This window comes from Salvelinus sp. IW2-2015, linkage group LG19 (genome assembly GCF_002910315.2).
Source record: "Salvelinus sp. IW2-2015 linkage group LG19, ASM291031v2, whole genome shotgun sequence".
In the NCBI taxonomy this organism is placed as follows: domain Eukaryota; kingdom Metazoa; phylum Chordata; class Actinopteri; order Salmoniformes; family Salmonidae; genus Salvelinus; species Salvelinus sp. IW2-2015.
In genome coordinates, this window is record NC_036859.1 from 3643777 (window position 1) to 3671234 (window position 27458).

Below are 27458 nucleotides of genomic sequence, written 5' to 3' on the forward strand. Positions count from 1 at the left end.
CATTAATACAGGTAACGAGTGGAGGACAGAGGAGCCTCTTAAAGAAGAAGTTACAGGTCTGTGAGAGCCAGAAATCTTGCTTGTTTGTAGGTGACCAAATACTTATTTTCCACCATAATTTGCAAATAAATGAATAAAAAATCCTACAATGTGATTTTCTGGATTTTTGTTTCTCATTTTGTCTGTCATAGTTGAAGTGTACCTATGATGAAAATTACAGGCCTCTCATCTTTTTAAGTGGGAGAACTTGCACAATTGGTGGCTGACTAAATACTTTTTTGCCCCACTGTAGGTATCCCATATTAGGTACTACTGTTTGGATGGATAGATAGGTGGAAGGGTTGCAAGCATACAGGTAGATACTGTACTGTATCTAACTCTATGGTTGCAAGTCATTACTTGGCACTGATTGTGCAACCCTAACATGCTGACCACACCGCTCACGTTGCGTGCGCCGAGTGTTGCAAAATAAATTGACACATACATGTTATTCAATCATTGCACCCACTGCTCACGAGCRTTTGCGTGGCYAGGCACTAAAATAGAACCTTGTTCTATTTGTGATGCTCCACGCTCTGCAAGTCCTGCCTCTCCCATCTCATTGGTTTTTAGGAGCATATACCCACGTGCAATCTCTTCATCAACCCAATGTTTATATCCCAGGACAAATTAGCTTTATAGCTAAATTGCCATAAATGTTTTAATGCTTTTTGACCTGTCCCCAAATTAATATAATTGGTTCAGAGATTGTTTTGATATTTCAACCTGCGTGTCCTGATTGCGTCTGGTGTGGGTGTACAAAATCCCCTTGCGCCAATGCCGGACGCGCGTGCGGTTTGGTCAGCATGTAAGACACATGTCACACACACTGAACAGACCGTGGGTGCTTCTCAAAATGTATACTACCGTGCTCCGAGCACGCAAATTGGAGCAAGGGTCAGAGTATGAACCCAAATCAAAGTATGTGAAACGGAGCTTGGAGGGCCCAAACGTACTCCGTTTGTATGCTTCAAAATATGTACATCGATGCAACTTTTCACGCCACCTCGATACCAAAGTAACTTTCTCATACGATAATTTATGYAGCAGGTTAGGTGAATTAACATAGCAGGTTAGGAGACAAATGCTCTAATAACCTGCTACAAAAATAACTATCAAAGCAGTTTTGACAGTATTAAGTTATGGTTTCAGAAAATATTGTGTCACAGCGCTGTGTGATACCTGTATAGGCTTCATACATTTCCTTTGGATCAGGGGTCAAACTCATTCCATGGAGGGCATATGCCGCGTTCCAATCAACTGGGAACTCGGAAATCTCTGACTTCAGCACATACACAACAAACACTGAGAACTCTGACAAAACAAGCTCCGACTGGGRGRRAAAAAATCGATTTGAATGGTCATCCAACTCTGGCTTCTTTCTAGAACTCTGACCTGAAGATCACTGACGTCATAATTTGACCTCGTATTTTTCTGAGTTCCCAGTTGTTTTGAACACAGCAATAGTGCCTGCAGGTTTTTGTTTTTTCCTTTCAATTAAAGCCTAAACAACAAGGTGAGGGGAGTTATTTACTCATTAGTTACCTTGATTTACCAATCAAGTACAGGGGAGGAGCGAAAACCTGCAGACATTCAGCACTCCAATTAAATAAGTTTGACACGTGCTTTGGATGGTAGATGAAACGGCTCAATATCATCATCTGCCAGCCTTTGGGCTACTAGCTAGCTAGCTAGCTGGTTGATATTCAAATAAACTTTTACACAAGCGTTGATCTCTTACATTGTCGATATCCTCGCACCACCTGTGGATCCCACCGAATAAAATATTCAGTTCACAGCCTGTCTCCACCCCAGGGTCTAAGGTTATTTGAGGTTAATGATGGCTATAGAACTGATTCTGCACCCCAAATAGCAGGGTTAGCTACAGTTGAAGTCGGAAGTTTACATACATTTAGGTTGGAGTCACTCGTTTTTAAACCACTCCACAAATTTCTTGTTAACAAACTATAGTTTTGGCAAGTCGGTTAGGACATCTACTTTGTGCATGACAACAAGTAATTGTCCAACAATTGTTTACAGAGACAGATATTTTCACTTACAATTCATTGTATCACAATTCCAGTGGGTCAGAAATGTACATACACTAAGTTGACTGTGCCTTTAAAACAGCTTGGAAAATTCCAGAAAATTATTCATGGCTTTAGAAGCTTCTGATAGGCTAATTGACAACATTTGAGTCAATTGGAGGTGTACTGGGATGCATTTCAAGGCCTACTTTCAAACTCAGTGCCTCTTTGCCTGACATCATGGGAAAGTCAAAAGAAATTAGCCAAGACCTCAGAAAAGAATTGTAGACCTCCACAAGTCTGGTTCATCCTTGGAGCAATTTCCAAACGCCTGAAGGTACCACATTCATCTGTACAAACAATAGTACGCAAGTATAAACACCATGGACCACGCAGCCGTCATACCGCTCAGGAAGGAGATGCGTTCTGTCCCTAGAGATGAACATACTTTGGTGCGAAAAGTGCAAATCAATCCCAGAACAACAGCAAAGGACCTTGTAAAGATGAGGAAACAGGTACAAAAGAATTTATATCCACAGTAAAACGAGTCCTATATCGACATAACCTGAAAGGCTGCTCAGCAGAAAAGAGGCCACTGCTCCAAAACCACCATAAAAAAGCCAGATTACAGTTTGCGACTGCACATGGGGACAAAGATTGTACTTTTTGGAGAAATGCCCTCTGGTCGGATGAAACAAAAGTAGAACTGTTTGGCCATAATGACCATCGTTATGTTTGGAGGAAAAGAGGGGAGGCTTGCAAGCCGAAGAACACCACCCCAACTGTGAAGCATGGGGTGGCATCATCATGTTGTGGGGGTGCTTTGCTGCAGTATAACTGGTGCACTTCACAAAAATAGATAGCATCATGAGGGAGGAAAATTATGTGGATATATTGAAGCAACATCTCAAGACATCAGTCAGGAAGTTAAAGCTTGGTCGCAAATGGGTCTTCCAAATGGACAATGACCCCAAGCATACTTCCAAAGTTGTGCAAAATGGCTTAAGGACAACAAAGTCAAGGTATTGGAGTGGCCATCACAAAGAACTGACCTCCATCCTATATAACATTTGTGGGCAGAACTGAAAAAGCATGTGCGTGCAAGGAGGCCTACAAACCTGACTCAGTTACACCAGCTCTGTCAGGAGGAATAGGCCAACATTCACCCAACTTATTTTGGGAAGCTTGTGGAATGCTACCCAAAACGTTTGACCCAAGTGAAACAATTTAAAGGCAATGCTACCAAATACTAATTGAGTGTATGTAAACTTCTGACCCACTGGGAATGTGATGAAAGAAATACAAGCTGAAGTAAATAATTCTCTCAACTATTATTCTGACATTTCACATTCTTAAAATAAAGTGGTGATCCTAACTGACCAAAGACAGGGAAATTTTACTGTTCGAGGGGCTTTTGGTGGGAATTTCTTTGAGTCTTCTATGAATTTTGCAAGTAACTAAACATGCAACAAATATTGTAATTTACAAAAGCGGGCACACATAGTTAGTTATATAAAAAGTTAATATTATTTATGCAGATTCTAATCAATGTGCAACAAACAGTGCCAGGTCTTCCTTTATAGTTGATTAGCAAGTGTGTTAGTGATGGGCTGGAACAAAAGCCTGCACACCATGTAAACTCTTCAGGACCAGTGTTCTATACAGAGATGAAGTTCATGTATACATTTCATGTATGTATTATCCCTAATCTGATATTGTCCCTGGCCGCTGGGCAACCCCTCAACACCCCTTATCCGGGATCGGCCACAGGGTGGCGCCACTGGTCGTTTTAGGACGTTTTTAACTACGGACACCTGGGAGCCCAATGTAAATCAATGAGAAAGCACTGCAGAAAACGACAGAGTGGCTGCCTATTGTGACTCGCTTGTGGGCGTGCTGGCAGCAGATGGCAGCCTTTATCGGTTGTGCGTCAAGAATTCAGCATAGCAAGTTTGTATGAAAGTCTGGTTATTAAATGGGTAAATAGTTACATAGTAATATGCTATAAAACGCTCTGGTGACAAACAAACTTTGCTGCCCTGTTTGCAATCGTCCACATGGTTGAGAGAACCTTTTAAAGTAAATAAATACATTTCTAAAATGTAAAAAACAAACAAACAACGATGTAATATTAGCTAACTAAGTTACCTACAGTGCATGCTAACTCAAATGAGCTGCTAACTTAGCTAACTTAGTTACAGTAGCTATCTAGCCAACTTTACATACTGTAAAGATAGCTAGCTAAGTGAATTAAATATCACCAGCTACCTAACTTTATATTAGCTAGCTATCTTGATGTATTTATCACTGTAAAAAAACAAACTCCAAATGCATTTGTAGGTAACGTTAGCTAGCTAACAGCCATGGAGGAAGGTGAAACGATAGCAGCCCCAGCTGTCAAAGTGAGAGAGTAACGTTAGGTTATTCTGGATAGGGCAGGTACTTTTGTGTAGTTCCAGTCGCTAGAAGTGAGGACAAAGATAATAGTAACATAATATTCAGTGCGGTCTAATTTGAGTATAATGAAGTCTGTTTCTTGTGAGGTTTTCTGTCCTCAGATACAGAGAGCTGTGAAAGCCTGTCTGCAGATGAAGAGGTCCCAAGGAAGAGCACTGGTTCTCAGTCCTGTTCCTGGGGACTCAAAAGGGTGCATATTTCAGTTTTTTGCCTTAGCACTGCACAGCTGATTCAAATGATATTTATGTGTTGATTTGTGATGCTGTCCTTGATATGATCCTGCTATTGTCACCTGTTATACATGCACGTGTGTGCACATGCATCAATCAATCCAATGTTATCATTGGGGCGACAGGTAGCGTAGTTGTTAGAGCATTGAGCCAGTTACCGAAAGGTTGCTGGATCAAATCCCCAAGCTGACAAGGTAAAAATCTGTCGTTCTGCCCCTAAACACTGTTCCCCGGTAGGCCGTCATTGTAAATAAGAATTTGTTCTTAACTGACTTGCCTAGTTAAAAAAAAATTAAATCATGATTTGTTATAAGGGATATTATACTTTAGTAATCCACAATGACCTGGTGATGTCAAAGTCTAGTAATGACATGATCTTCCATATTCCTACAGATACCTTGTAACTGGAGATTCCTTCAAAACGATTGCCTATAAGTTACCGTGTAGGGCACTGCAAGGTTGGGTGACCGGGGCCATTTTGGACTGCCTCCTGGAGGAATTCAGGCGTGTGAAGGCTACCTGTGTCCTGCATAACTTCATGACAATGGACACGAGGACCAGGAGGGGATCTGCAGCTCGCCACCATGTGCTAGAGGAGAAGTCTACTGCTCAGCAGGATGTTTCAAGGATGCGGTCCATCAACGCAGCAAAAGAGGCAATCCGTGTGTGGGAGATCTTCACCTCCTACTTCTTGAAAGAGGGTGCTGTACCCTGGCAACATCACTATGCACAACCAAAGGCTCTTTTAAGAGCCATCCACATTGCAATAAGAGTATTTACTTAGCTCCTTCACTTCATCCTCTCCCCTTCTCCCTAAATCCTCTAGGTTATATCAGCTGTACCGGTGAACCCCTCACGCATCTGAACTGACTACATAGAGGGCACAGCATGATCAGAGGTGAGAGGTCACATGGTGGGGTCAACAGGAAGTATTATTAAAGAGATGCTTTACATTGAAATAGAGACGCAGTAGTCCCAGAGTTAATGATCCAAGGTCAGTTTTGCATTTCAGCTCCTGATGATTATGATCACTGACAGTGTTACAATTTTTCAAAAAAACTGCAAACGAGCTATGAACCTCAGCTACCATAGCCAGTTGCCAACCCCCAGTCCCGTCATCACTCTCCATCTGTCTCTCGTTTGCAGATATGTTTTGATGTGAGGGAGGATGCCAACCCCCAGTCCCGTCATCGCCACCTCACCCGCTCTTAAGATGACCTTTGGGTCGACTGGGAGCCCAAGGCTGGTTAGGAGACACCACTAGAGACACTTATGTAATTGTGATGAACTGAGATAATATTAGGGTTAGCACTGTGTTTCTGTCTTTTACACCTCTCTCGCCACCTCATTTCTTCTTCTGTTTTTATAATGCACACCAGATGTGCATTGAAGTACAGATTGAACTTGCATTTATAATACATGTATAATACATTATGTATTTTTAACACTTGGATAATGAACTTCTTTCAATAAAGTGTTTCATGTTCTCTACTGGTTTAAATTAAGTCTCAATTTAAGTCTCATTTGATTAAATACTACACCTATTCTGTGTTTATCAGATCAATGCAGATTAAGGAAATTAGATATTGAGATTAACCGGTTTTAGAGTATTTACATGATGCATACAAAGTGTGTACTGTTTTTTAAAATTATATATATATGAATAACAAATCAGCCTTTAACTAGTTAAATCATGTTTCTAGTCTATTGCATAGTTACAATGTGTAACCATTGATGTCCCAGGACCAAGATTGGTAAACACTGTTGAAATGTATAATTGTAATACATACATGCAGACACAGAATCATTCAAAGACTGGAATTTGATACTCCTGGTATTGGATATGACTAAAATAATCTCAGACATTCATTCCTGAACTGCACCTTTATTTGCCAAAATAGAGTTACATGATCAGTGAATATATTAAATGTACAGGCTACAATGTGGGGATCCCATGCATGGTAATAACTACATGAATATACGACTTGCATCCTTGGCACAAAGTTATATTATATTCTACTCAATCCATAGGCTTCATTAATGTCATTCAAACTGTTTTGAAGGTGATACAACTGGCTATGATAGCTGAGATTCATAGCTAGGTTCTGAACTAATATGTATACTGTAACGACCCTGGGTTTATAAGCGCGGATATCGACTCTGCCGCGTGAGCATGCTTTTGCGGCATAGTCGATAGCGCGCTGGACTTCGGGCTAGGAGGTCGAGGGTTCGGGACCTGCTCCCTGCTGTTTCATCACAATACCAAACGTTTTAGAGTCCATACACAGATCGGCTACATAGCTACCTACATATCCGTAGGCATACCGGCATTTTTATCCTCCACTGAACAATAAGCAGGAAAATGTTATGTTACTTCATCTAGTTTGCTAAATCGCGATTTTCGTAAATTAACTTTGACAAGAAAATATGCATAATCGTTTGTCTCTATATTAACTAACATATTCCTCTCAAATGTACATTGTTTGCATGATTCGTTATGTCGTTATAATCACTTACATTGCTTCCATCCTAGTATTTTTGTCAGCCATCTTTGCTGAAGAAAGTCTCCAGCCTAGGGTCGCATAGCGTCAATTCGTCATGGAAACCATATTTTTCACCGCCCTCTCAGCTACGTCGAGGGCTGGGCCCTTGGATCCATTTGACCCAATCATCACCTGGTAACCCGCCCGGTCACCCTGTGCTCATATAGGCCCAACTCCGCGGATAATCTCTCCCTCCAGCAGGTGGTGTTTTTTTGTTGTTTCGCGCATCAAGCAATACGTTTTGTATGACGTCATTGAGTGTCGAAGTTGGGTCAACAAAAAAAAGAAACGGCTTATTTGCTACATGAGTTTTATTTCATCGAATATAAGTTTAATGCTTAATTTGTTACGAGAGTACTGCTGTAGGACACGTGACTTCCAGGAAAATTTGAGAAAAAACACTATCGGAGTTGTCTCGAGATAGTTATGCATATTCATGTCATGAGGCTAGTAGCATAGCGACTCTCCATTGAATACAGGCGGTTGACGTCAACCCTTACCGAATATTTAAAAAGGTATTACAATAATGAGATGTATCCACCAATCCAAAGTCAAAGAAATGATAAGCTGGACAGCCCGCTTTGTGGATAACGACCCCCCACTGTTAGGGCGGAGAGAAATGCATCTTGTCAGTATATCCATAATCTTTGTCAATGACAGTTTACCCAATTTAACCACAACATTCAGAAGTCAGAGAGCATAACCGATCCTAGTTCAGTGCCCTGGACCAAACTATCGCTGAACAGCGGCAGTCGTGTGATAGCGACTGTTGCTTTTGTTAGCAAAATGGCGACAAGCGGAGATGCTCCGGAATCTTGGTATCTGGCTCTGCTCGGCTTTGCGGAACATTTTCGTACCTCAAGTCCCCCCAAGATCCGTCTCTGCGTCCACTGTCTGCAGGCGGTGTTTCAGTTTAAACCGCCGCAGAGGGTCGAAGCCCGAACTCATCTCCAACTGGGCTCGGTACTCTACCACCACACCAAGAACACCGAACTCGCCCGGAGCCACTTGGAGAAAGCGGTGAGCATTCCCTAGGAAACTTCGTGGATATTGTGGAGGGGAGAGTAAGGCCGCAGTTATGGCAAAGCGGTCTGTGTGTTGCAGATCAGAAAAGTGAACCAACGTTGTTGATTTCATCAGTGAGAATATTACATTATCGCGTGACAGCTTACATTAATTGTTAGGACATCAACATTCCATGTACAAAACGGATAATTGAAACTAACTTTCGCACTCTGTTTTCTTCCACAGTGGTTCATATCACAACAAGTATCCTTTTGCATTATAATGGTTTCGTGTGTGAGAGTATGCATCTAACTCAGTACTTCTCAAACGTCTCCTCGGGGGACGCCCCAGCCGTTCCATTTTTTCGATCTATTCCGGAACTAGAACAGCAGATTCAACTTGTTAATTAATCATCAAACCCTTGAAAAAGTGAATCAGGTGAGCTAGTTCAGGGCTCCAACAAAATAGTGAAACATCTGGGGTTCCCCGAGGAGGGGATAGACTGTTTATATGGTTGTTGTTGCGAGCCACTTAGTCAGTATTTACACAACGATGCTTATTATCTCAGGGATGTGCAACTCCAGTCCTGGGGGGCCTGACTTATGTCACACTTTTCCCCAGCTAACACAGCTGACTTCAATAATCAACTAATCATGATTTTCAGTTTAGAATGCAAATAGTTTAATCGGCTGTGTTTGCTAGGGATGGGGAAATGGTGTCACGCCGTACTTTCATGGTTCATGTTGCGTAAAATGCTGCCACCACTTCCGCACTGAGTTCTTGAAAAGACAAGGCTGAGAAACAAGGGACTTTTTGGTAGTTCGAGGCCCGGGGTTTCGAATATGGAGGACGAGGAAGGGAGGTTGATAGGCGTCAAGTACAAAAATGAAGAACCGTATTTTGGAAAAGTTGAATTAACAAAGGGGGAAAAACCTGGTACAAGAGAGGCGGTTGAGAGGGAGAAGTACAAAAATGTGAAATCATGCTACAGTAGTTCAGAAGGTGGCACTGACAAGAGGAAGATGGGGGCAGGGTCAAGGGAACAAGGACAAACCCTGGGGAAAGAATAGATGGGTGTACAAAAATGGAAACCATACTTTAGTAGCTCAGAAAGTGAAACTGATGAGTGACATGGAGTTTAAAGGAGTTGAAGAGAGCGAGGATAATGTTTTTAAAAAAATTAATAATGGAGGATTTGGAGCTGCAAGGGTTGGAGGTTGATGTGTCTGTGAAGAAAGAAAAGGATGACAAGGATGATTCTGGCCCAGTGGGAGCGAGATTGTTGGAGAGATACTTTCCTTCTGGCTGATTACATATGTGGTGTCAGGTTGGGTGGAAAAGAGTTTGGGGACTGAGTCAGTGAAAGGAACTCGAGGTGGACTTGCACTGTTTAAAAAAATAAATAATAATAATAATTTTTTATTCTGTCCAGAGGGAACGGGCACTCTTCACCACGCGCGTAGGGACAACCGTGACTTGCTTTGCTCTGGAGCACGGAGTGGAGCGTTAAAAGGAGTGATACCTGGGGTAGTGTTAAGAAGGATCAACTGAAATTGAAGATTCCCGGTGTCTGATACCCGCCGTTTAGTGCGACGCAGACTCCGTGGGGAGTGTGGTGAAACAGAAGACACTGATGTGAGAAGTGTGCAGTCCGTGCATGAGACAACGGAATGTGTAGTATCGGTGGGAAAAGGTGTGTGTTAACTGTAGGGGTACCCATTGTGCTGGAGATCAGAAGTGTCCTGTGAGAGAGGGGCAGGTTGAGGTTGCCAGGATCAGAGTATTACAGAAGTTGTCGTATGCTGAGTTAGTGAAGAGAGTAGTAGAGGAAGATGGGTTCAGGGCGAGGGATCCTAGGAGGATCCCTGTGAGTAGGCCGAGACCAATAGAGTGATAGGAATAACATGCTTCAGAAAGGTTGGTTTCTTCCCTTTCAAAGCCATGGTTTATCAACTGTAGCGCTGCAATGGAACGTAAAATCACAGGAAATAGATGTGGTGAGAACTGCAGAGATGCATACTTGGGGGAACAAGATTTTACTGCAGAAGAGTTACAAGGTGTGTTAAACGATAGTGTCCCGTCCTCCAATGCAATTTTTCTTCTCTTTTCCCTGGCCTTTTTCCCTTCACAAAGTTGAATGCATGAACACACTCCAGAAGAGTAGGTGGAAACACAGGGCTAAGTAAGAAAAATGTAAACTGGCCTCATAATCCAATACAGTAGGTTGAGGTGTATGCACCTCTCGGTTGCAATCCGCCAATACAAATTTAAAGAAGGGTCTCCAGGGGAGGTTTGCTAACCACTGATCTAACGGGAGAAGTGTTGACCATGCTTTCAATTATTTATGTCTTTAATCTTCATTGATCGTAATGTTGTTGTGCAGATTGCAGAGAAACGTTTTTTTCCCCTTTACAAATAATACCAGATCCCTCAGTTTGAAGATGTCAAATTTGAGGCTGCAAGTCTTCTGTCAGAGCTCTATTGCCAACAGGTAAGTGAAGTGTTGCTATCCTTGGCACCCTGTGGCCTTCCTTCACCTTGCACTAGGCCATTTCCTGCATTTCAACAGTTCTGTTCACATGTTTGTATTTGCAATTTGGTTTGTTCTCCTTTCTGTAGTCATTCAACCTTTTTTCAAGACAATGTCATACTCGTGTCAAAATGTCATACTCATTCATTTTACTTTTTGGCTGTTATGTCATCACAAAATATGCTTGATCAGTAATCCTTGCATTGTCTTTTCCCTCATTGAGCTGCTTTTGCATGTAAGTGAACTCTGAAACTAAGATAAAGTAGCATATGGCAGTTTGTTTAGAAAACACTTCTGATTGTAGGTTTTTGTATTGTAGTAAAAGGTATTTTATCCCTGGTCTTTTTTTAGAATCTGGTTGACTCTGCAAAGCCCTTGCTGCGGAAGGCCATCCAGATCTCCCAGCAAACTCCCTACTGGCACTGCAGATTGCTCTTCCAACTGGCGGTACGTCAACCTAACAACTAAATCTGTAACTTTTGAAATAACCTCTATTTAGTGCCTTCAGAAATTATTCACACCCCTTGACTTATTCCACATTTTGTTACAGCCTGAATTCAAAATGGATTAAAACAATATCGCACATCTACATACACTTCCCCATAATGACAAAGTAAAAAAAAAAAAAAAAGTTTTAAATGTTTGCTAATTTAATTAAATAAATAAAAAATTAATACAGGTCTCATGTTAGAACCACCTTTGGCAGCTGAGTCTTTCTGGGTAAGTCTTTAAGAGCTTTGGACACCTGGATTGTATAATATTTGCAAAATATAGCTCTGTCAAGTTGTTTTTTGATCTTTGCTTGACAGCCATTTTCAAGTCTTGCCATAGATTTTCAAGTAGATTTAACTAGGTCACTCAGGAACATTCAATGTTGTCTTAGTAAGCAACTCCTTGTGTTTTAGGTTATTGACCTGCTGAAAGGTGAATTTGTCTCAGTGTCTGCTGGAAAGCTGACTGAACCAGATTTTCCTCTAGGATTTTGCCCGTGTTTAGCGCTATTCTGTTTATTTTTATCCCAAAACACTCGCTAGTCCTTGCCGATGACAAGCATACCCATAACATAATGCAGCCACCACCGTGCTTGAAAATCTGAAGTGGTAGTCAGTGATGTCGTATTGGATTTGCCTCAAACATAACGCTTTGTATTCAGGACATGAAGTTAATTTCTATGCCACATTTTTTTTTTCTCTCTACAGTTTTATACCAAACAAATGCAACATATAAAGTGTTGGTTTCATGAGCTGAAATAAAAGATCCCTGAAATTTTCCATATGCACAAAAAGCTTATTTCTCTCAAATTTTGTGCACAAGGCTTCCGGTTTAGCATGTGGCCATCCTTAAGACACATTGTATCTGTTGCACTGATTGAAGACTCCATGAGTCAGGAAAGTTCTGTTTTACGGTTATGGGGTTTTCTGTTGACCTACTTTACTCTTTTGTGAACACAATTTCAAATGTATACACCGACGCTGCACAAATGTTAACCTGCTATCTCCATTCACTGGGGAAAGGAGACATTGGGTTTGGATAGGAGGGGAAGGCAAGGGGAGTGACCTTTGGTCGTTTTTTTAATTGATTTTTTTCGTCAGTTTTCTCTTATCTTTGCAAATGCTTGGTCTGTTCACACATTTTTCCTTTCAATGTTTTAGATGGCTAACAACGCTGATAATAGTAATATTGGAATAGGTAGGCCTAATCCTATAAAGTTTTTATCTTGGAATACTAAGACAATGCATAATCTTGTCAAGGGTCTTCTCCCATTTGGGAAAAGCTAAAAGCAAAGGTGATATTTTTACAAGAGACCCATTTACGCGTTAAAGATCACTCGAGGCTACAAAACTCCAGGTTCAGTCAGGTTTTCCACTCAGACTTTAACTCCATAGCCGGAGGGGTTGCAATTTTGGTTAGTAAAATCATATATTTCTCTACTACTAATGTTATTTCAGACACCATTATTTTTCTCCCATTGAGTATTTCTTTATTGATCGTAAGTTACTTCCAAATGTCACCTCTTCTGAATATTTACCCATTGTAATTTCTGACCATGGACCTTTAGCCTTTCGACATAGTCCTATCAGGACAAACTCGTACCTCTCTCTGGAGATTCAATTATCTTCTCCTGTCTGATGCAGACTTCTGTAACGTTATCTCCACTTCTATTGATCATTTTATTTTCTTCTAATCATACAAGCTCAATCTCTCATTCTCTTTTATGGGAATGACTTAAGGCCTTATTTTTCTCATTTAAACAAAACACAGGAAGCTAAACTAGAAGAACTCTAGAGCCATCCTTGACTTAGACCACCAAAATGCCTTGACGCCATCTCCAGAGCTATATAAGCAACGGTTGAACTTACAATCTGAATTCAATCTCTTGTCCACCACAGAAGCAGAACGGTTACTATTGCGTTCACGTGGTACCTACGATGAGCATGGCGACAGGGCAAGTCGTCTGCTCGCACACCAATTTAAAACGCTGCACTTCTACCCGTCTGATTCCCCAAATTAAAGATTCCTCTCATAGCTTGATTTCTGACACTACGGGGATCAATGACACCTTCAAATGTTTATTCCTCCCTGGCCTGTATATGTCTAAATTTCTATCAGATACTGCCAATATGACAAAATTTCTGGCTGAACTGGAGATGACCTTGATTCTCCTCTCAGCCTTAAAGTTAGTTTATCAAGTCGATGCAGAGGAGTAAGGCTCCAGGGCCTGATGGGTTTCCAACTGAGTTCTTTAAGAAATTCTATACCAAGTTAGCCCCTTGACTTTTGCCTATGTATAATGAATCACCTTAACGTGGCTCACTGGCTCACTGCCACCTACCCTAACACAGGCTTCAATAGCGCTTCCCCTTAAAGGGAAAGACCCTACTTCCTGTTCTTCATTTAGGCACCTAAGCCTCAATGTGGATGTAAAGGTGCTGGCAAAAGGATAGAGGGGTCTGGAAGTAAGTAGTCTTACCAGGACTCTTATCACAGGAAAAAACAGTTTTATAAAGGAAAAATATTAATTTAATATTTGGATGCTGTTTAACATTATTTATGTTAAACAAATCTCCAAACTCCCATGAGGTGGTAAACTCCCTAGACGCAGAAAGGCATTCAACAGAATTGAATGGGAGTACCTATTTGCTGTTCTTAAAAAAATGTGGATCAATCCTGCAGCGCTCCAGCAGACAGACTTGCCTTTTCAGTTTAAGCTCTCTGGTCTCATACCTTGGAGTGAACTTAACTTGTTCATTTCATTCCCTTTTTTTCTGCAAACTTTGCTCTCCTGCTTACGCAAATGAAATCGGATTTTCAGAGATGGGGTAGCTTACCACTATCACTTATAGGACGGGTTGATGCTGTAAAAATGAACAGTTTACTCAAAATCCTTTTATCTATTTCAATCTGTCCCATTTGTTTTTATATAAAGAATTTAAAAATATATAAATATTTTTTAAGTCAATCAAGCTGTTTCCACATTTATCTGGGGAGGAAAGGTACCCAGAGTTAGATCTTTACTTCAGAGATGCAAGTTTAGTGGAGGGCTGGCACTACCCAATTTTTTTACACTATTACTGGGCAGCCAACTTTCAGTAATTTGCCATTCTGGTTACAAGCTCCAGATACCCAATGGTGCCACCTAGAGGCACATTCTTGTATTTCTGCTTCTCTTTGTGCTTTACTCTGCTCTTACCTCCCAGCATCCCCCTCTCGCTATACTGGCAATCCTGTAGTGCTTTCCACACTTAAGATTTGGTACCAGTTTCGACAGCATTTTAAATTCTCCTCTGCATCTACTATGGGCCTTATTGATAAGAGTCACGTATTCTCCGCTTCCCAAATAGATAATACCAGTGAGAGAAAGCATTAAGTCCTTCCAAGACTTTTATATGTAAATTACATTTTTCTAGTTTTCCTAACCTGGCCTCTAAATACTCTATGCCTCCATCTCACTTTTCCCGTTACCATCAAATTAGGCATTGTCTCCTCGCAATTTTCTGGCTTCCTTGCTCTACCCCCTTGCCAACCCTGGGATGGTTTATTGACTCTATTACCTCGACAGAGAGCAGTCATTTCTCAGATGTATCTGTGTATTATGTCATTGGACACAAACACCACCAACAACTAAATCTGCTTGGGTATGGGAAATGGGTGTTGAATTTACACAGGAGTGGTGGGATGAAGCTATTGATAGTGTGCTCCACTACATCTTGTGCTCACTCACCTTGGCCTCATACAATTTAAGGTTTTACATAGTGCATCCATCCACCTGACAGGTGTGGCAGATCAAGAAGCTGATTAAACAGCATGATCATTACACAGGTGCACCTTGTGCTGGGGACAATAAAAGGCCACTCTAAAATGTGCAGTTTAATCACACAACACAATGCCACAGATGTCTGAAGTTTTGAGAGAGCGCGCAATTGGCATGCTGACTGCAGGAATGTCCACCAGAGCTGCTGCCAGAGAATTACATTTTCAATTCTCTACCATAAGCCGCCTCCGTCGTTTTAGAATTTGGAAGTACGTCCAACAGGCCTCACAACAGCAGACCACGTGTAACCACGCCAGCCCAGGACCTCAACATCCAGCTTCTGCAACTCTGGGATCATCTGAGACCAGCCGCCCGGACAGCTGATGAAACTTAGGAGTATTTCTGTCTGTAATAAAGCCCTTTTGTGAGAAACTCATTCTGATTGGCTGGGCCTGACTCCCCAGTCGGCCAAGTCAAGTGAAATCCATAGATTAGGGCCTAATTTATTTATTTTAATTGACTGATTTCTTTATATGAACTGTAAGTCAGTAAAATAGTTTTTAATTTTATTTCAGTATACTTTAGTGCCTTATTGCAAACAGGATGCATGTTTTGGATTTTTTTTCTTCTGTCATTTAGCTTAGTATTGTGGAGTAACTACAATGTTGTTGATCCATCCTCAGTTTTCACCTATCACAACCATTAAACTCTAACTGTGTTAAAATCACCAAAATCACTCATGGTGAAATCCCTGAGCGGTTTCCTTCCTCTCCGGCAACTGCGTTAGGAAGCACACCTGTATTTTTATAGTGACTGGGTGTATTGACACACCATCCAAAGTGGAATTAATAACTTCACCATGCTCAAAGGGATATTCAATGTCTAATATTTCTACCAATGGGTTCCCTTCTTTGCACGGCATTGTAAAACCTCCTTGGTCTTTGGTTGAATCTGTTTGAAATTCACTGCTCAACTTAGGTACCATACAGATAATTGTATGTGCAGGGTACAGAGATGAGGTAGTCATTGATAAAATAATGTCAAACATTATTGTACACAGTGATTCCATGTGACTTGTTTAGCAAATTGACTCCTGAACATGTTTAGGCTTGCCATAACAAATGGGTTGAATCCAGTGACACAATCTAAATTTTAAAACATTTTAAATTCATGCTGTAACACAACAAAATGTGGAACATGTAAAGGGGTGTGAATACTTTCTGAAGGAACTGTACTTTATATATGGCTCATTTAGTTACTTTGCTCAATGGTCCTGTTTTTCTTCCCCTCAGCAACTGCACACGCTGGAGAAGGATCTAGTGTCAGCCTGTGACCTCCTGGGGGTCGGGGCAGAGTATGCCCGGGTCGTGGGCTCCGAGTACACCAGGTAGTGTATCATGGTACAACATAAGTTGAACCATTTGAGCAGTTCTCGTCATGTCCGTACATTTGTCAAGGTGTTGTTTTACTGCTCTGATGATGACTAGTGTTGTAGTCTGGTTATACGATGTTACTGAACCTTGTTTTCTATCCGCCCACACAGAGCCCTCTTTCTTTTGAGTAAAGGAATGGTAAGTTGAGAAACATACTGATCATCTCAAGATTCTCTCATGATGATGAATTCAAATGAAGTAATGATCATTTTTATGACAAATTCAATATTAAATTCTGCTGGAGGCACTTGGAACATTGCTTCCTGAACTGTTTTAATGAAAGTCTCGATGCCCACCTAATAAACAAAACAAATGTTATGTTGTGGTGTTTAATTAAAGGGATAATCCACCCCAATCCACAAATTCCTAAGATTAACAATGTTAAATAACACAATGTTCCCATTTTTTTGTTTTTTAAGAAAAGTGAAATGTCACCCTGTGTGTTTGTCTAAAGCTGCTGCTGATGGAGAGGAAGCTTGGGGAGGTGCACCCCCTGCTGACTCTGTGTGGGACCATCGTGGAGAACTGGCAGGGAAACCCCATCCAGAAGGAGTCCCTCAGGGTGTTCTTCCTGGTGCTGCAGGTCACACACTACCTGGATGCTGGACAGGTACAGAATCAGTATCGCCTTTTATTCGCCAAGAACATTTACACATACCAGGATAGACATATATATATATATATATATATATACAGTTGAAGTCAGACGTTTACATACTTTAGCCAAATACATTTACACTCAGTTTTTCCTGGTAAAAATTTGCTGTCTTAGGTCAGTTAGGATCACCACTTTATTTTCAGAATGTGAATTGTCAGAATAATTGTAGTGATTTATTTCAGCTTTTATTTCTTTCATCACATTCCCAGTGGGTCAGAAGTTTACATACACTCAATTAGTATTTGGTAGCATTGCTTTTTAAATTGTTGAATTTGGGTCAAATGTTTCGGGTAGCCTTCTACAAGCTTCCCACAATAAGTTGGGTGAATTTTGGCCCATTCCTCCTGACAGAGCTGGTGTAACTGAGTCAGGTTTGTAGGCCTTCTTGCTCACACACGCGTTTTCAGCTCTGCCCACAAGATTTTTGTAGGATTGAGATTAGGGCTTTGTGATGTCCACTCCAATACTTTGACTTTGTTGTCCATAAGCCATTTTGCCACAACTTTGGAAGTATGCTTGGGGTCATTGTCCATTTGGAAGACCCATTTGCGACCAAGGTTTAACTTCCTGACTGATGTCTTGAGATGCTGCTTCAATATATCCACATACTTTTCTTTCCTCATGATGCCATCTATTTTGTGAAGTGCACCAGTCCCTCCTGCAGCAAAGCACCCCCACAACATGATGCTGCCACCCCCGTGCTTCACGGTTGGGATGGTGTTCTTCGGCTTGCAAGCTTCCCCCTTTTTCCTCCAAACATAACGATGGTCATTATGGCCAAACAGTTCTATTTTTGTTTCATCAGACCAGAGGACATTTCTCCAAAAAGCATGAGGTTTGTCCCCATGTGCAGTTGCAAGCCGTAGTCTGGCTTTTTTATGTTGGTTTTGGAGCATTGGCTTCTTCCTTGCTGAGCAGCCTTTCAGGTTATGTCGATATAGGACTTGTTTAACTGTGGATATAGATACTTTTGTACCTGTTTCCTCCAGCATCTTCACAATGTCCTTTGCTGCTGTTCTGGGATTGATTGCACTTTTCGCACCAAAGTACGTTCATCTCTAGGAGACAGAACGTGTCTCCTTCCTGAGCGGTATGACGGCTGCGTTGTCCCATGGTGTTTATACTTGCGTACATTTGTTTGTACAGATACCTTCAGGCGTTTGGAAATTGCTCCCAATGATGAACCAGACTTGTGAAGGTCTACAAAAAAAAATGGCTGATTTCTTTTGATTTTTCCAATGATGTCAAGCAAAGAGGCACTGAGTTTGAAGGTAGGCCTTGAAATACATCCACAGGTACACCTCCAATTGACTCAAATTATGTCAATTAGCCAATCAGAAGCTTCTAAAGCCATGACAACATTTTCAGAAATTTTCCAAGATGTTTAAAGGCACAGTCAACTTAGTGTATGGAAACTTCTGACCCACTGGAATTGTGATACAGTGAAATAATCTGTCTGTAAACAATTGTTGGAAAAATGACTTGTGTCATGCACAAAGTAGATGTCCTAACCAACTTGCCAAAACCATAGTTTGTTATCAAGAAGTGTGGAGTGGTTGAAAAACGAGTTTTAATGACTCCAACCTAAGTGTATGTAAACTTCCGACTTCAACTGTGTGTGATATATATGACAGGAATTCACACTCTCTAGATACAGTAGCTATATACACTTAACAGGCAGGGTATGGCCTGAGTAATCATCGCGAAGGCCTGCGTTCTGTATTTGAGTGTGGTCACTGGTCACAAAATATAAGGGCCTGTTATTGAAACCTGTTTGAAATGGGACTTAATCAACACGACAGGAACCAGGAGCAATAAGCACGCAGAGATTAAGTCATGCAACGCTCAGGCATTATTTCATACGTAGCCCCACTTGTAAAAGTACATAACTGATGTGATGAATGCATTTCATTTGGGCTGATAGGTGAAGAGTGTGAAGCCGTGTCTGAAGCAGCTGCAGCAGTGCATCCAGACCATCTCTACACTCCACGACGATGAGATCCTACCCAGCAACCCTGCCGACCTGTTCCACTGGCTGCCCAAGGAGCACATGTGTGTCCTCGTCTACCTGGTGGGATACAGACACGGCGCATGACCTTTGACCTCTATGGGTCATATTGCTGTCACTACATAGGTTAAAAAAAGGGATGTAACCTTTTTTTTCTTCTTTTTCACAGGTGACGGTCATGCACTCCATGCAAGCAGGCTACCTGGAGAAGGCCCAGAAATACACAGACAAAGCACTCATGCAGCTGGAAAAGCTCAAAAGTAAGTCAATGGAATCCTCGCCAGAGAATTACATATAGAGGTAATTTAATAGGTTCTCTGTGATCCTCTGAACCATACCCTCAACAGCTCCCAGTGCTTTTTTCTTCTTCAGCAGCAGCAGTAGTAGTATTCATGTGTTTGTTGTTGTGTTTTCTAGTGCTGGACTCCAGCCCCATCCTCTCCACATTCCAAGTCATCCTACTGGAGCACATCATCATGTGTCGACTCGTCACTGGTCACAAGGCCACGGCACTGCAGGAGGTATGGAACTAGCTTAACATGCACATTCATTCGTGTATACAGACAGTTGGACTGAAGCGCACATGACCTGCTAGATTTTTTTCATCTTCCCCTATTCTCAGATCTCTCAGGTGTGTCAGCTGTGCGCTCAGTCCCCAAGGTTGTTCACCAACCACGCATCCCAGCTACACACCCTGCTAGTGAGTATCAGTGATTATAATATTTTGTACATTTTTCAAGCCTTTTAATGTGATTTCTTATATCTATACGTTATAAATGAAATGGACAGGTAGTAATTTTGTCCTGATTTTCTATGATGTACCAATCACATCCCTTATCACGCTTGTGGTCTGTTCCAGGGTCTGTACTGCATCTCCGTGAACTGCATGGATAACGCAGAGGCGCAGTTCACTGCTGCCCTGCGGGTGAGTGACGTGAGTGTGTCTAAGATACCTATTGGCAAAATTTGAGTGACCTCTTCATTTTATATTTCTTGTTGTGTTTACTGAAATACTAGTTTCACTCTTCCAGCTGACGACGCACCAGGAGCTGTGGGCCTTCATCGTGACCAACTTGGCCAGCGTCTACATCAGGGAAGGCAACAGGCACCAGGAGGTCAGAGGGCATCGGCTGTATTCAGAATCGCAGGGTTGTTGTGATGAATGGCACTTCTTGACTTGGGTCTAACGTCCTTTTTTTGTTGTAACAGCTTTATAGCCTGTTGGAGAGGATAAACCCAGATCACAACTTCCCTGTCAGGTAAGAGAATGTGTTGTATATGTTTGTCTATGTATTTTGGCAGCTCCAAGTGCAATCTTGCGATGTTTGAGTCTAAATGGACTCCTTTGCCCCTCCCGTCCCAGCTCTCATTGTCTGCGAGCAGCAGCCTTCTACATCCGTGGACTCCTCTCCTTCTTCCAGGGACGATACAATGAGGCCAAGTAAGTTCACCTATGACTTACCAGACATTGTAGCAACAATTTGTTTATGTTTCCAATACATGACATACAAATAATATCTTCAACACGCACACTTTGAATACCTGCTCAGTTGGAAAGAAAGCCTAAGAGCACAACTGTGAAGCCTAAACAAAGAAATGTGTGTACGACTGTGTCCCGTTAGGCGGTTCCTGAGGGAGACTCTGAAGATGTCCAATGCTGAAGACCTGAATCGTCTGACCGCATGCTCTCTGGTCCTACTGGGCCATATCTTCTACGTGCTGGGGAACCACCGGGTGAGATCACATCTCAGGGCACTCCAGGGTTTTATAGCAGTGTTTCCCAGACCACATAATGTCTCAGAGCAATGCTAGGAGGTGTGATTCAATCTGAACCATGCATTTGGTGCTGTGTTTCCTCCAGGAGAGCAACAACATGGTTGTTCCAGCTATGCAGTTGGCCAGCAAGATCCCTGACATGTCAGTCCAGCTCTGGTCCTCAGCTCTGCTTAAGGGTAAGACAACGTGTGTGTGTGTGTGTGTGTGTGTGGTACTGACTGGGAATGTGTGTTTTCCTCCCTGTAGATCTAAACAAGGCGTGTGGGAACACGATAGATGCCCACGAGGCGGCTCAGATGCACCAGAACTTCTCCCAGCAGCTCCTGCAGGACCACATCGCTGCCTGCAGTCTCCCTGAGCACAACCTCATCAGTGTAAGGATCCATCAATCAAGCTATCAATATGTGTATATAATTAATGCACAGCCTTCTAAAGCATAACTTCATTAGGATAAGAACTCATCAATCGATATCAGTTAGTCATCATACATCAATATTTTTGTACTGCACCATGGTGAATATTTATCCACCCACAATGTCCAACATATACACTACCGGTCAACAGTTTTAGAACACCTACTCATTCAAGGGTTTTTCTTTATTTGTACTATTTTCTACATTGTAGAATAATAGTGAAGACATCAAAACTATGAAATAACACATGGAATCATGTAGTAACCAAAAAAGTGTTAAACAAATCAAAATGTATTTTATATTTGAGATTCTTCAAATAGCCACCCTTTGCCTTGATGACAGTCAGATAGCGCTTGATGGTTTTTGCGACTGCACTTGAAGATACTTTCAAAGTTCTTGAAATGTTCCGTATTGACTGACATTCATGTCTTAAAGTAATTATGGACTGTTTCTCTTTTCTTATTTGAGCTGTTCTTGCCATAATATGGACTTGGTATTTCACCAAATAGGGCTGTCTTCTGTATACTACCCCTACCTAGTCACAACACAACTGATTGGCTCAAACGCATTAAGAATGAAAGAAATTCCACAAATTAACATTTAACAAGGCACACCTGTTAATTGAAATGCATTCCAGGTGACTACCTCATGAAGCTGGTTGAGAGAATGCCAAGTGTGCAAAGGGTGGCAACTTTGAAGAATCTCAAATATAAACTCTATTTTGATTTAACACTTTTTGGGGTTACTACATGACTCCATAAGTGTTACTTCATAGTTTTGATGTATTCACTATTATTCTACAATGTAGAACATAGTCAAAATAAAAACCCTTAAATGAGTAGGCGTTCTAAAACTTTTGACCAGTAACGTACATGCACAGCTAAAGGAATTAATGTGAGACAGTGAGCTGATGGACTGAGTGTTGTTGCAGTGGACGGATGGACCACCTCCAGTGGGCCAGTTCCAGGCACAGAACGGACCCACTACCAGCCTGGCCAGCCTGCTCTGAGCACCACCACGCCATGAAAGGATGAGAGATGAAGGGACAGGATGAGAGAGGAAGGGACAAGTAGGAGGATAGAGCAGTGAAGGGAAAGAAATGAAGAGGGAGACTCGTATGCTGCTGATCTGCATACAGCCTGGATGCCGGTCTGTTTGAACATTGTTGTTACCATGCCAACGAGAAGTGCTAACTAATGCTGAAATGGAATACTACAGAGAGAGAGAGAGAACCTCAGACTGCCACTGGACACTTAATGAAAGTAGAGTACCTTATAGAGTTGAAACCTCACATCTAATCTTTTTTTTTCTCAAGTTTTTACTGATATCCACATGGCAGTCAAAGCTAGCTTTTTGGTCTAGCTGGTGGTGTGTATGGTTGACTTTGAATTGCGGACAACAAGGGTTCCGTAGGTTTTTACACACAGAGAGAAAAGACACTGCCTGTAGCCCACGCTCAAAGCAGAACAATAAACCAGTGAGAAGACAGTCACTGGAGAACTTAAAATAATTGTTAGGCCCTACACAACAACAGTCCTAGTGGGCAATAAAGGCATTGGATTGGGTGAATATTTTAATGTTGTTTTTACTCCAAATTTTAATGGCAACAGTGTTGGCACCCCCCTTCTTTTTTTTTTGCGTCTAAAAAGTTTTGTCCCCCTGAGCTCTACTACAGTACACATTGCAACCGGAGGGGGGCACTGCATAGTCATATTTGAGAAACCTGTTGGTGAAATGGCAAAGGACACTTAGTTGTATTTTATGGAACAGTTTTTAAATGGTGATATGTTTTTCAAGAATACCACAATTCTTATTCACTGTGTAATTATGTGAAAGTCACTTTTTTTTTTTTTGTATGGTGTATCACAATGCAGACTCTTGATTTTCGCAGCCTTACAAACCATTTTGCAACGACACCTATGTGTTGTAAATATTTAACAATTTATTTTACCAAATGAATCATTTATTAGATTTTGTAAAGTTTAACTATTTATATACCAGGTTTGACAATATATCAGTTTCACTTTTCTTTCTTTTTGCAGATATGTTTTTGTAATATGGCATGTAAACATTTAGACTTTTTCCCCGTTGTGTATTTTGATGTTTATGAATGATTTAAACATGTAAAGGCTAGGTTTGGTCAGTTGTGAATCAAAATGCTCAAGTCTATTTATCAAGTCTATTTTATACTATGGAATTATTAGAGGTTGGTTATTTTCAACACATCAAGAAAAGTTTCGAATAGAATTGCTAAAGGAAATAGTTATTTTGCATCCACTTTAAAAAATAAAAAAAAATGTTTATGCTGATCTGAACACTCCAACATACAAATGTTACCTTCAACTTTTCTTTTGAGACCAAATAAATCGGCTATTACAGAGTGTTGGTCCTGATTGGAGACAACAGATCATCTAACAGCTCTGTTCAACCCATGTAACAGACACCTTGACCCCAATCCTATGAGAATTGGCTATACACGACACTTAAAATGCTAATTTTCACATTTATGCTTGAGGGCACATTTATGCCCACAATGTAGGCTGGAAGAGATGTGTGGAAATGGCTGAAGGTCAGGCAATGGTACTTTGAAAGAAACTATTAAGAACATCGTTTCTGCATTGGAAATTTCTCTCCCCGCTATACCCCTTCCTGAGAGAATGGTAAAACCAAAGGTCTAATTGTGTGTAGTGACCAAGGTTTGAATTACACATTTAAAAAATTGTTGGCCAGACCAATGTTCACATTCTTAACATTTTTGGAGGTTTCCATGTTTAATATTGTGAAGATTATGGGAGAGCCCAGCCCTTCCGTGGTCTTGATTTTTGTCCTCCAGATATTGATCAAACCTAAATGAATAATGATGCGAACAGAAGGAAGTGTATAGAAGTCCCAGTGGCCCTGTCCCAGTGTGGTGTGCGGTCTGTATCTGAGGTTGTTGTACACAGAATTCTAATTCTTATTCCATATGAAACTAGTCTTACCTTGACTCGGTGTCCTTCATTCCTCAACCTCTTCTCCTCCAATGTGTTTTGAGAAGGTTGAGGAATCAATGACACACGGAATCAAGGAAAGACATTTGAGATTTATTCAATGGTTGCTACCACAGGGACATTAGAAGTTGGTAGAAGTCCAAATTCATATTATCATCCCCTAATGGATTGGGCATTGGTCCAGTAACCCGCAGTGAATGGTCGCTGGTTGGAATACCCGAGCCATCAAGGTGAAAAATCTGTCGGTGTCTTTGAGCGAGGCACTTAACCCTAATTTGCTCCAGTGGCGCCATACTACTATGGCTAGGGTTGTGGTGGCATACACTGATCCTACATCTGTAGTTAGAGGCATCTTCTACCTCGAGCGGACATGAGCCAGTTATGGATATCGGTCCTTCAGAGACTCAGTCACATCATTCTCTTTGTCTGATTTGCAGAGCCGAGACTGTGACACCGCAGCGTAAGGTAGAAAGTGCACTTAACCACAGGCCTAGGATCTGACTACCCTACCCCTGATCTAAATCTTAACTGTTAGGGAGATGACAAGATATCTGAACCTGTGTCAGTGTAGAGGCCACTTCTACCCCCTCAGACAGCTCTACTGAAAGGGCAGGAGAAAAACACAAATACCCCCACATAGAATCTGCTTCATCTCAATGCACATGTTTACCCTCCAATGGTTTTTGAAAGACGAGAGTGAAAAGAGATGAGCTTGGGAAGAGAAAGAAAGAAGGGGAGGGGGGAGAGATTCAAAGACTGTTGTGAGTGTGATACTAGCCATTTATACTTATTAGGTAATAGGTGTCTTAGCAAAGCTATGAGGAGGAAGCCACTTCCTGCCAAATAGTGAGTGGGGCTGATCGTGACTGGGACAGCTACTTTGTGCTTTGTTATAGTACTTCATGGGAATTAAGTTGAAGCTGTCATGTTGTTACTGGTGGCCATTACCTCATGCAGGGAGAGTAGAGAAGCCACAGTCCTGACCAGGCCACAGTGAAAGAAACGCAGTGTGAATCTGAAATTAGGACGTGGTTCTGTGTTCTTATCGATTGATCATTATAATGTGTTGTGGTTGATGAATATTTAGCAGAGAGCATTCATTCACATTTTCACGTCTTTATGAAAGACGCATAATGAATGTGGTCTGTTTTCTCACTAATGCTTACTGTAAATAGAGAAACAAAACAGGGAGTTAGAGAGCGAGAGGGAGTCAGGGAATGTAAGGGGACTTATAAAAGGGGGCCATGGCATGAACAAACTTACATCACAAGCACAACACTTCCATTGTATTACTACATTTACAAACTTACAAGTGTATGGGAAATAAAGTCGTACGATAAGACAGCAGGTAGCTTAGCGGTTAAGGGCGTTGGGACAGTAACCGAACGGTCACTGGTCCGAATCTGTCGATTTGCCCTTGAGCAAGCCATTTAACGCTAACTGCTCCTGTAAGTCGCTCTGGATAAGATGATCTGCTAAATGACAAAAAATGTAATGACACAGTAGTGCTAGGAGGAGGGCTGAGAGTGTTATAGAAACCCAGTTGCTGTCTGAAGAGAGTGGTATTCAGTCTTCGATGGATGGGTCTCTTCTCGGACTGCAGTAGGTAGTTTCTCACTGAGAGACCAGAACAAAGAAACAACCTGAATGTCTGCAGTAGTCTTCTATAGTAATATCCTACTCTTTGCTCCTAGTCCTGGGGGGCTGTAGGCTTTTGTCTCAGCCTAATGCTACATAGATAAATCCCACCATTAAGTACTCTACGCAGACGGAGTGTCATAGCACACACAATTGCCTCAAGGACTATGATGCTGGTTGTTCACGAGAAAGGAAAGACCAGGCAAACAGAGATGGCAGAGTGGAGAGGTCTGACATCATTCATGCAAAGGGAGAACGGCCCCATTCACTGCATTATAAACATGCAACAGGGCTTTACTCTGACACTAGCAGACACAGGAAGTGAAGAGATGATAGAGATGTGTGTAGTAACTTAGGGCCAAGATAAGACTACCCTGCAGCTTACAGGATATATCAGGGGCCTTTTGTTCTCCAGGTATGAGTTAGCCATAGGCACAGCCTAATCTATAACGTCTATTACATTTACGTTTGAGTCATTTAGCAGACGCTCTTATCCAGAGCGATTTACAGGAGCAACTAGGGTTAAGTGCCTTGCTCAAGGGCACACCGATTTTTCACCTAGTCGGCTCAGGGATTCAAACCAGCAACCTTTTGGTTACAGGTCCAATGCTCTTAAGCGCTAGGCTACCTGATGCCTTCATTAAGGAGGGGAAACACAAAACTGACCTCAGATCAGTGTTTATGGCAACTTCATCCTGCTCCTCCTTTTTGTGTCTTTTGGGATGAACAGCAGGACAGTTAGCTGATAAAGCATTCACTTTGAATTTCCCTTTTTGAGTATCCCTCTCCCGGTCCCCCTGCTCTTTGGTGTATCTATCTCACCACTTCACCCCCCTGAGTACTTTGGAGTAGGATGAAGTTGACACTGGTCTAAGGTCAGTATGGTTAGCATTTGGGCAGAGCAAGGTAAACTAAGCTGATCCATTATCTGTTTGTAGAGGAAACCTAAAAACTCACATCTCCCCACTTCCCTCTCACACAGAGCATGCATTTAGGTGAGCTGTGGTCATTTCCCATTTGGAGATGAACTAGATTAGAAGACTGAAATTGAACATTACACCAAGGGTGGGGTCTCAATCATACATGCCCAAGGGCAGGCTATTCACGATGGTATGATATTGCTGATGTAGAGACAGTTTGCTTCTGTTTTATATTCTGACCTGCTATGAAGAGAGAAGGGGATATGGCCTCGATCACTGTGCATGTGAATAGGGCTCCTCAGACCCATGCCTATGGCAACTGATCTGGGATCAGTTCTACCTATTAAAGTTCTGACTATGGCCATTGTAAGCTCAAAAGCTAGTCGGATCCTGTTACAGGTATTGAAGGCAAGAAGCAACCACAAGACCTAGGGACCCTGGCATGTTGGTGCTGCTTTGCCCCTTGATGGTCAGTGGTTATAGATATGCACTGGGTTCCCCTGGCGTGTTGAAGGGCGCATGCCCGCTGCGGTGACGCC

General features: G+C 41.8%; 1 protein-coding gene, 1 long non-coding RNA gene and 1 pseudogene across 4 annotated transcripts; 2 read left to right on the forward strand and 1 right to left on the reverse strand.

Annotated features, from left to right (window-relative positions):
* Positions 1 to 1454, reverse strand: part of LOC139029367 (mitochondrial coenzyme A transporter SLC25A42-like) — a 5668-nt pseudogene extending 4214 nt beyond the window's left edge.
* A 1701-nt stretch (positions 1455 to 3155) lies between these two features.
* On the forward strand, positions 3156 to 6244 carry LOC139029341 (uncharacterized). 2 transcript variants are annotated; one of them, XR_011481655.1, is made up of 4 exons: positions 3156 to 4045; positions 4610 to 4713; positions 5147 to 5651; positions 5900 to 6244. It is a non-coding gene; the product is annotated as an uncharacterized lncRNA (long non-coding RNA). The 2 variants fall into 2 exon arrangements; XR_011481654.1 differs by having other exon boundaries at positions 3156 to 4713.
* Positions 6245 to 7606: 1362 nt separating this feature from the next.
* On the forward strand, positions 7607 to 22664 carry LOC111979245 (MAU2 chromatid cohesion factor homolog). 2 transcript variants are annotated; one of them, XM_024009648.2, is made up of 19 exons: positions 7607 to 8316; positions 8548 to 8565; positions 10727 to 10792; positions 11183 to 11278; positions 16376 to 16470; positions 16627 to 16654; positions 16971 to 17126; positions 19099 to 19245; positions 19352 to 19442; positions 19600 to 19703; positions 19805 to 19882; positions 20042 to 20116; positions 20214 to 20297; positions 20392 to 20441; positions 20546 to 20623; positions 20805 to 20916; positions 21044 to 21134; positions 21205 to 21332; positions 22303 to 22664. In XM_024009648.2, exons 1-19 carry the CDS (start codon positions 8083 to 8085, stop codon positions 22378 to 22380), a joined length of 1809 nt encoding a protein of 602 aa, XP_023865416.1. In that variant the 5' UTR covers positions 7607 to 8082; the 3' UTR covers positions 22381 to 22664. The 2 variants fall into 2 exon arrangements, with proteins under 2 accessions (XP_023865416.1, XP_023865417.1); XM_024009649.2 differs by having other exon boundaries at positions 20042 to 20107.
* Positions 22665 to 27458: the final 4794 nt, after the last annotated feature.

What these genes read in the sequence shown, in the direction of transcription:
- LOC111979245 (XM_024009648.2), top strand. Translation starts at nt 8,083, where the DNA reads ATGGCGACAAGCGGAGATGCTCCGGAATCTTGGTATCTGGCTCTGCTC. An exon ending in AGGCCACGGCACTGCAGGAG is followed by an intron (nt 19,704 to 19,804) that starts GTATGGAACTAG and finishes CCCTATTCTCAG; the next exon opens with ATCTCTCAGGTGTGTCAGCT. An exon ending in GTCCTCAGCTCTGCTTAAGG is followed by an intron (nt 21,135 to 21,204) that starts GTAAGACAACGT and finishes TCCTCCCTGTAG; the next exon opens with ATCTAAACAAGGCGTGTGGG.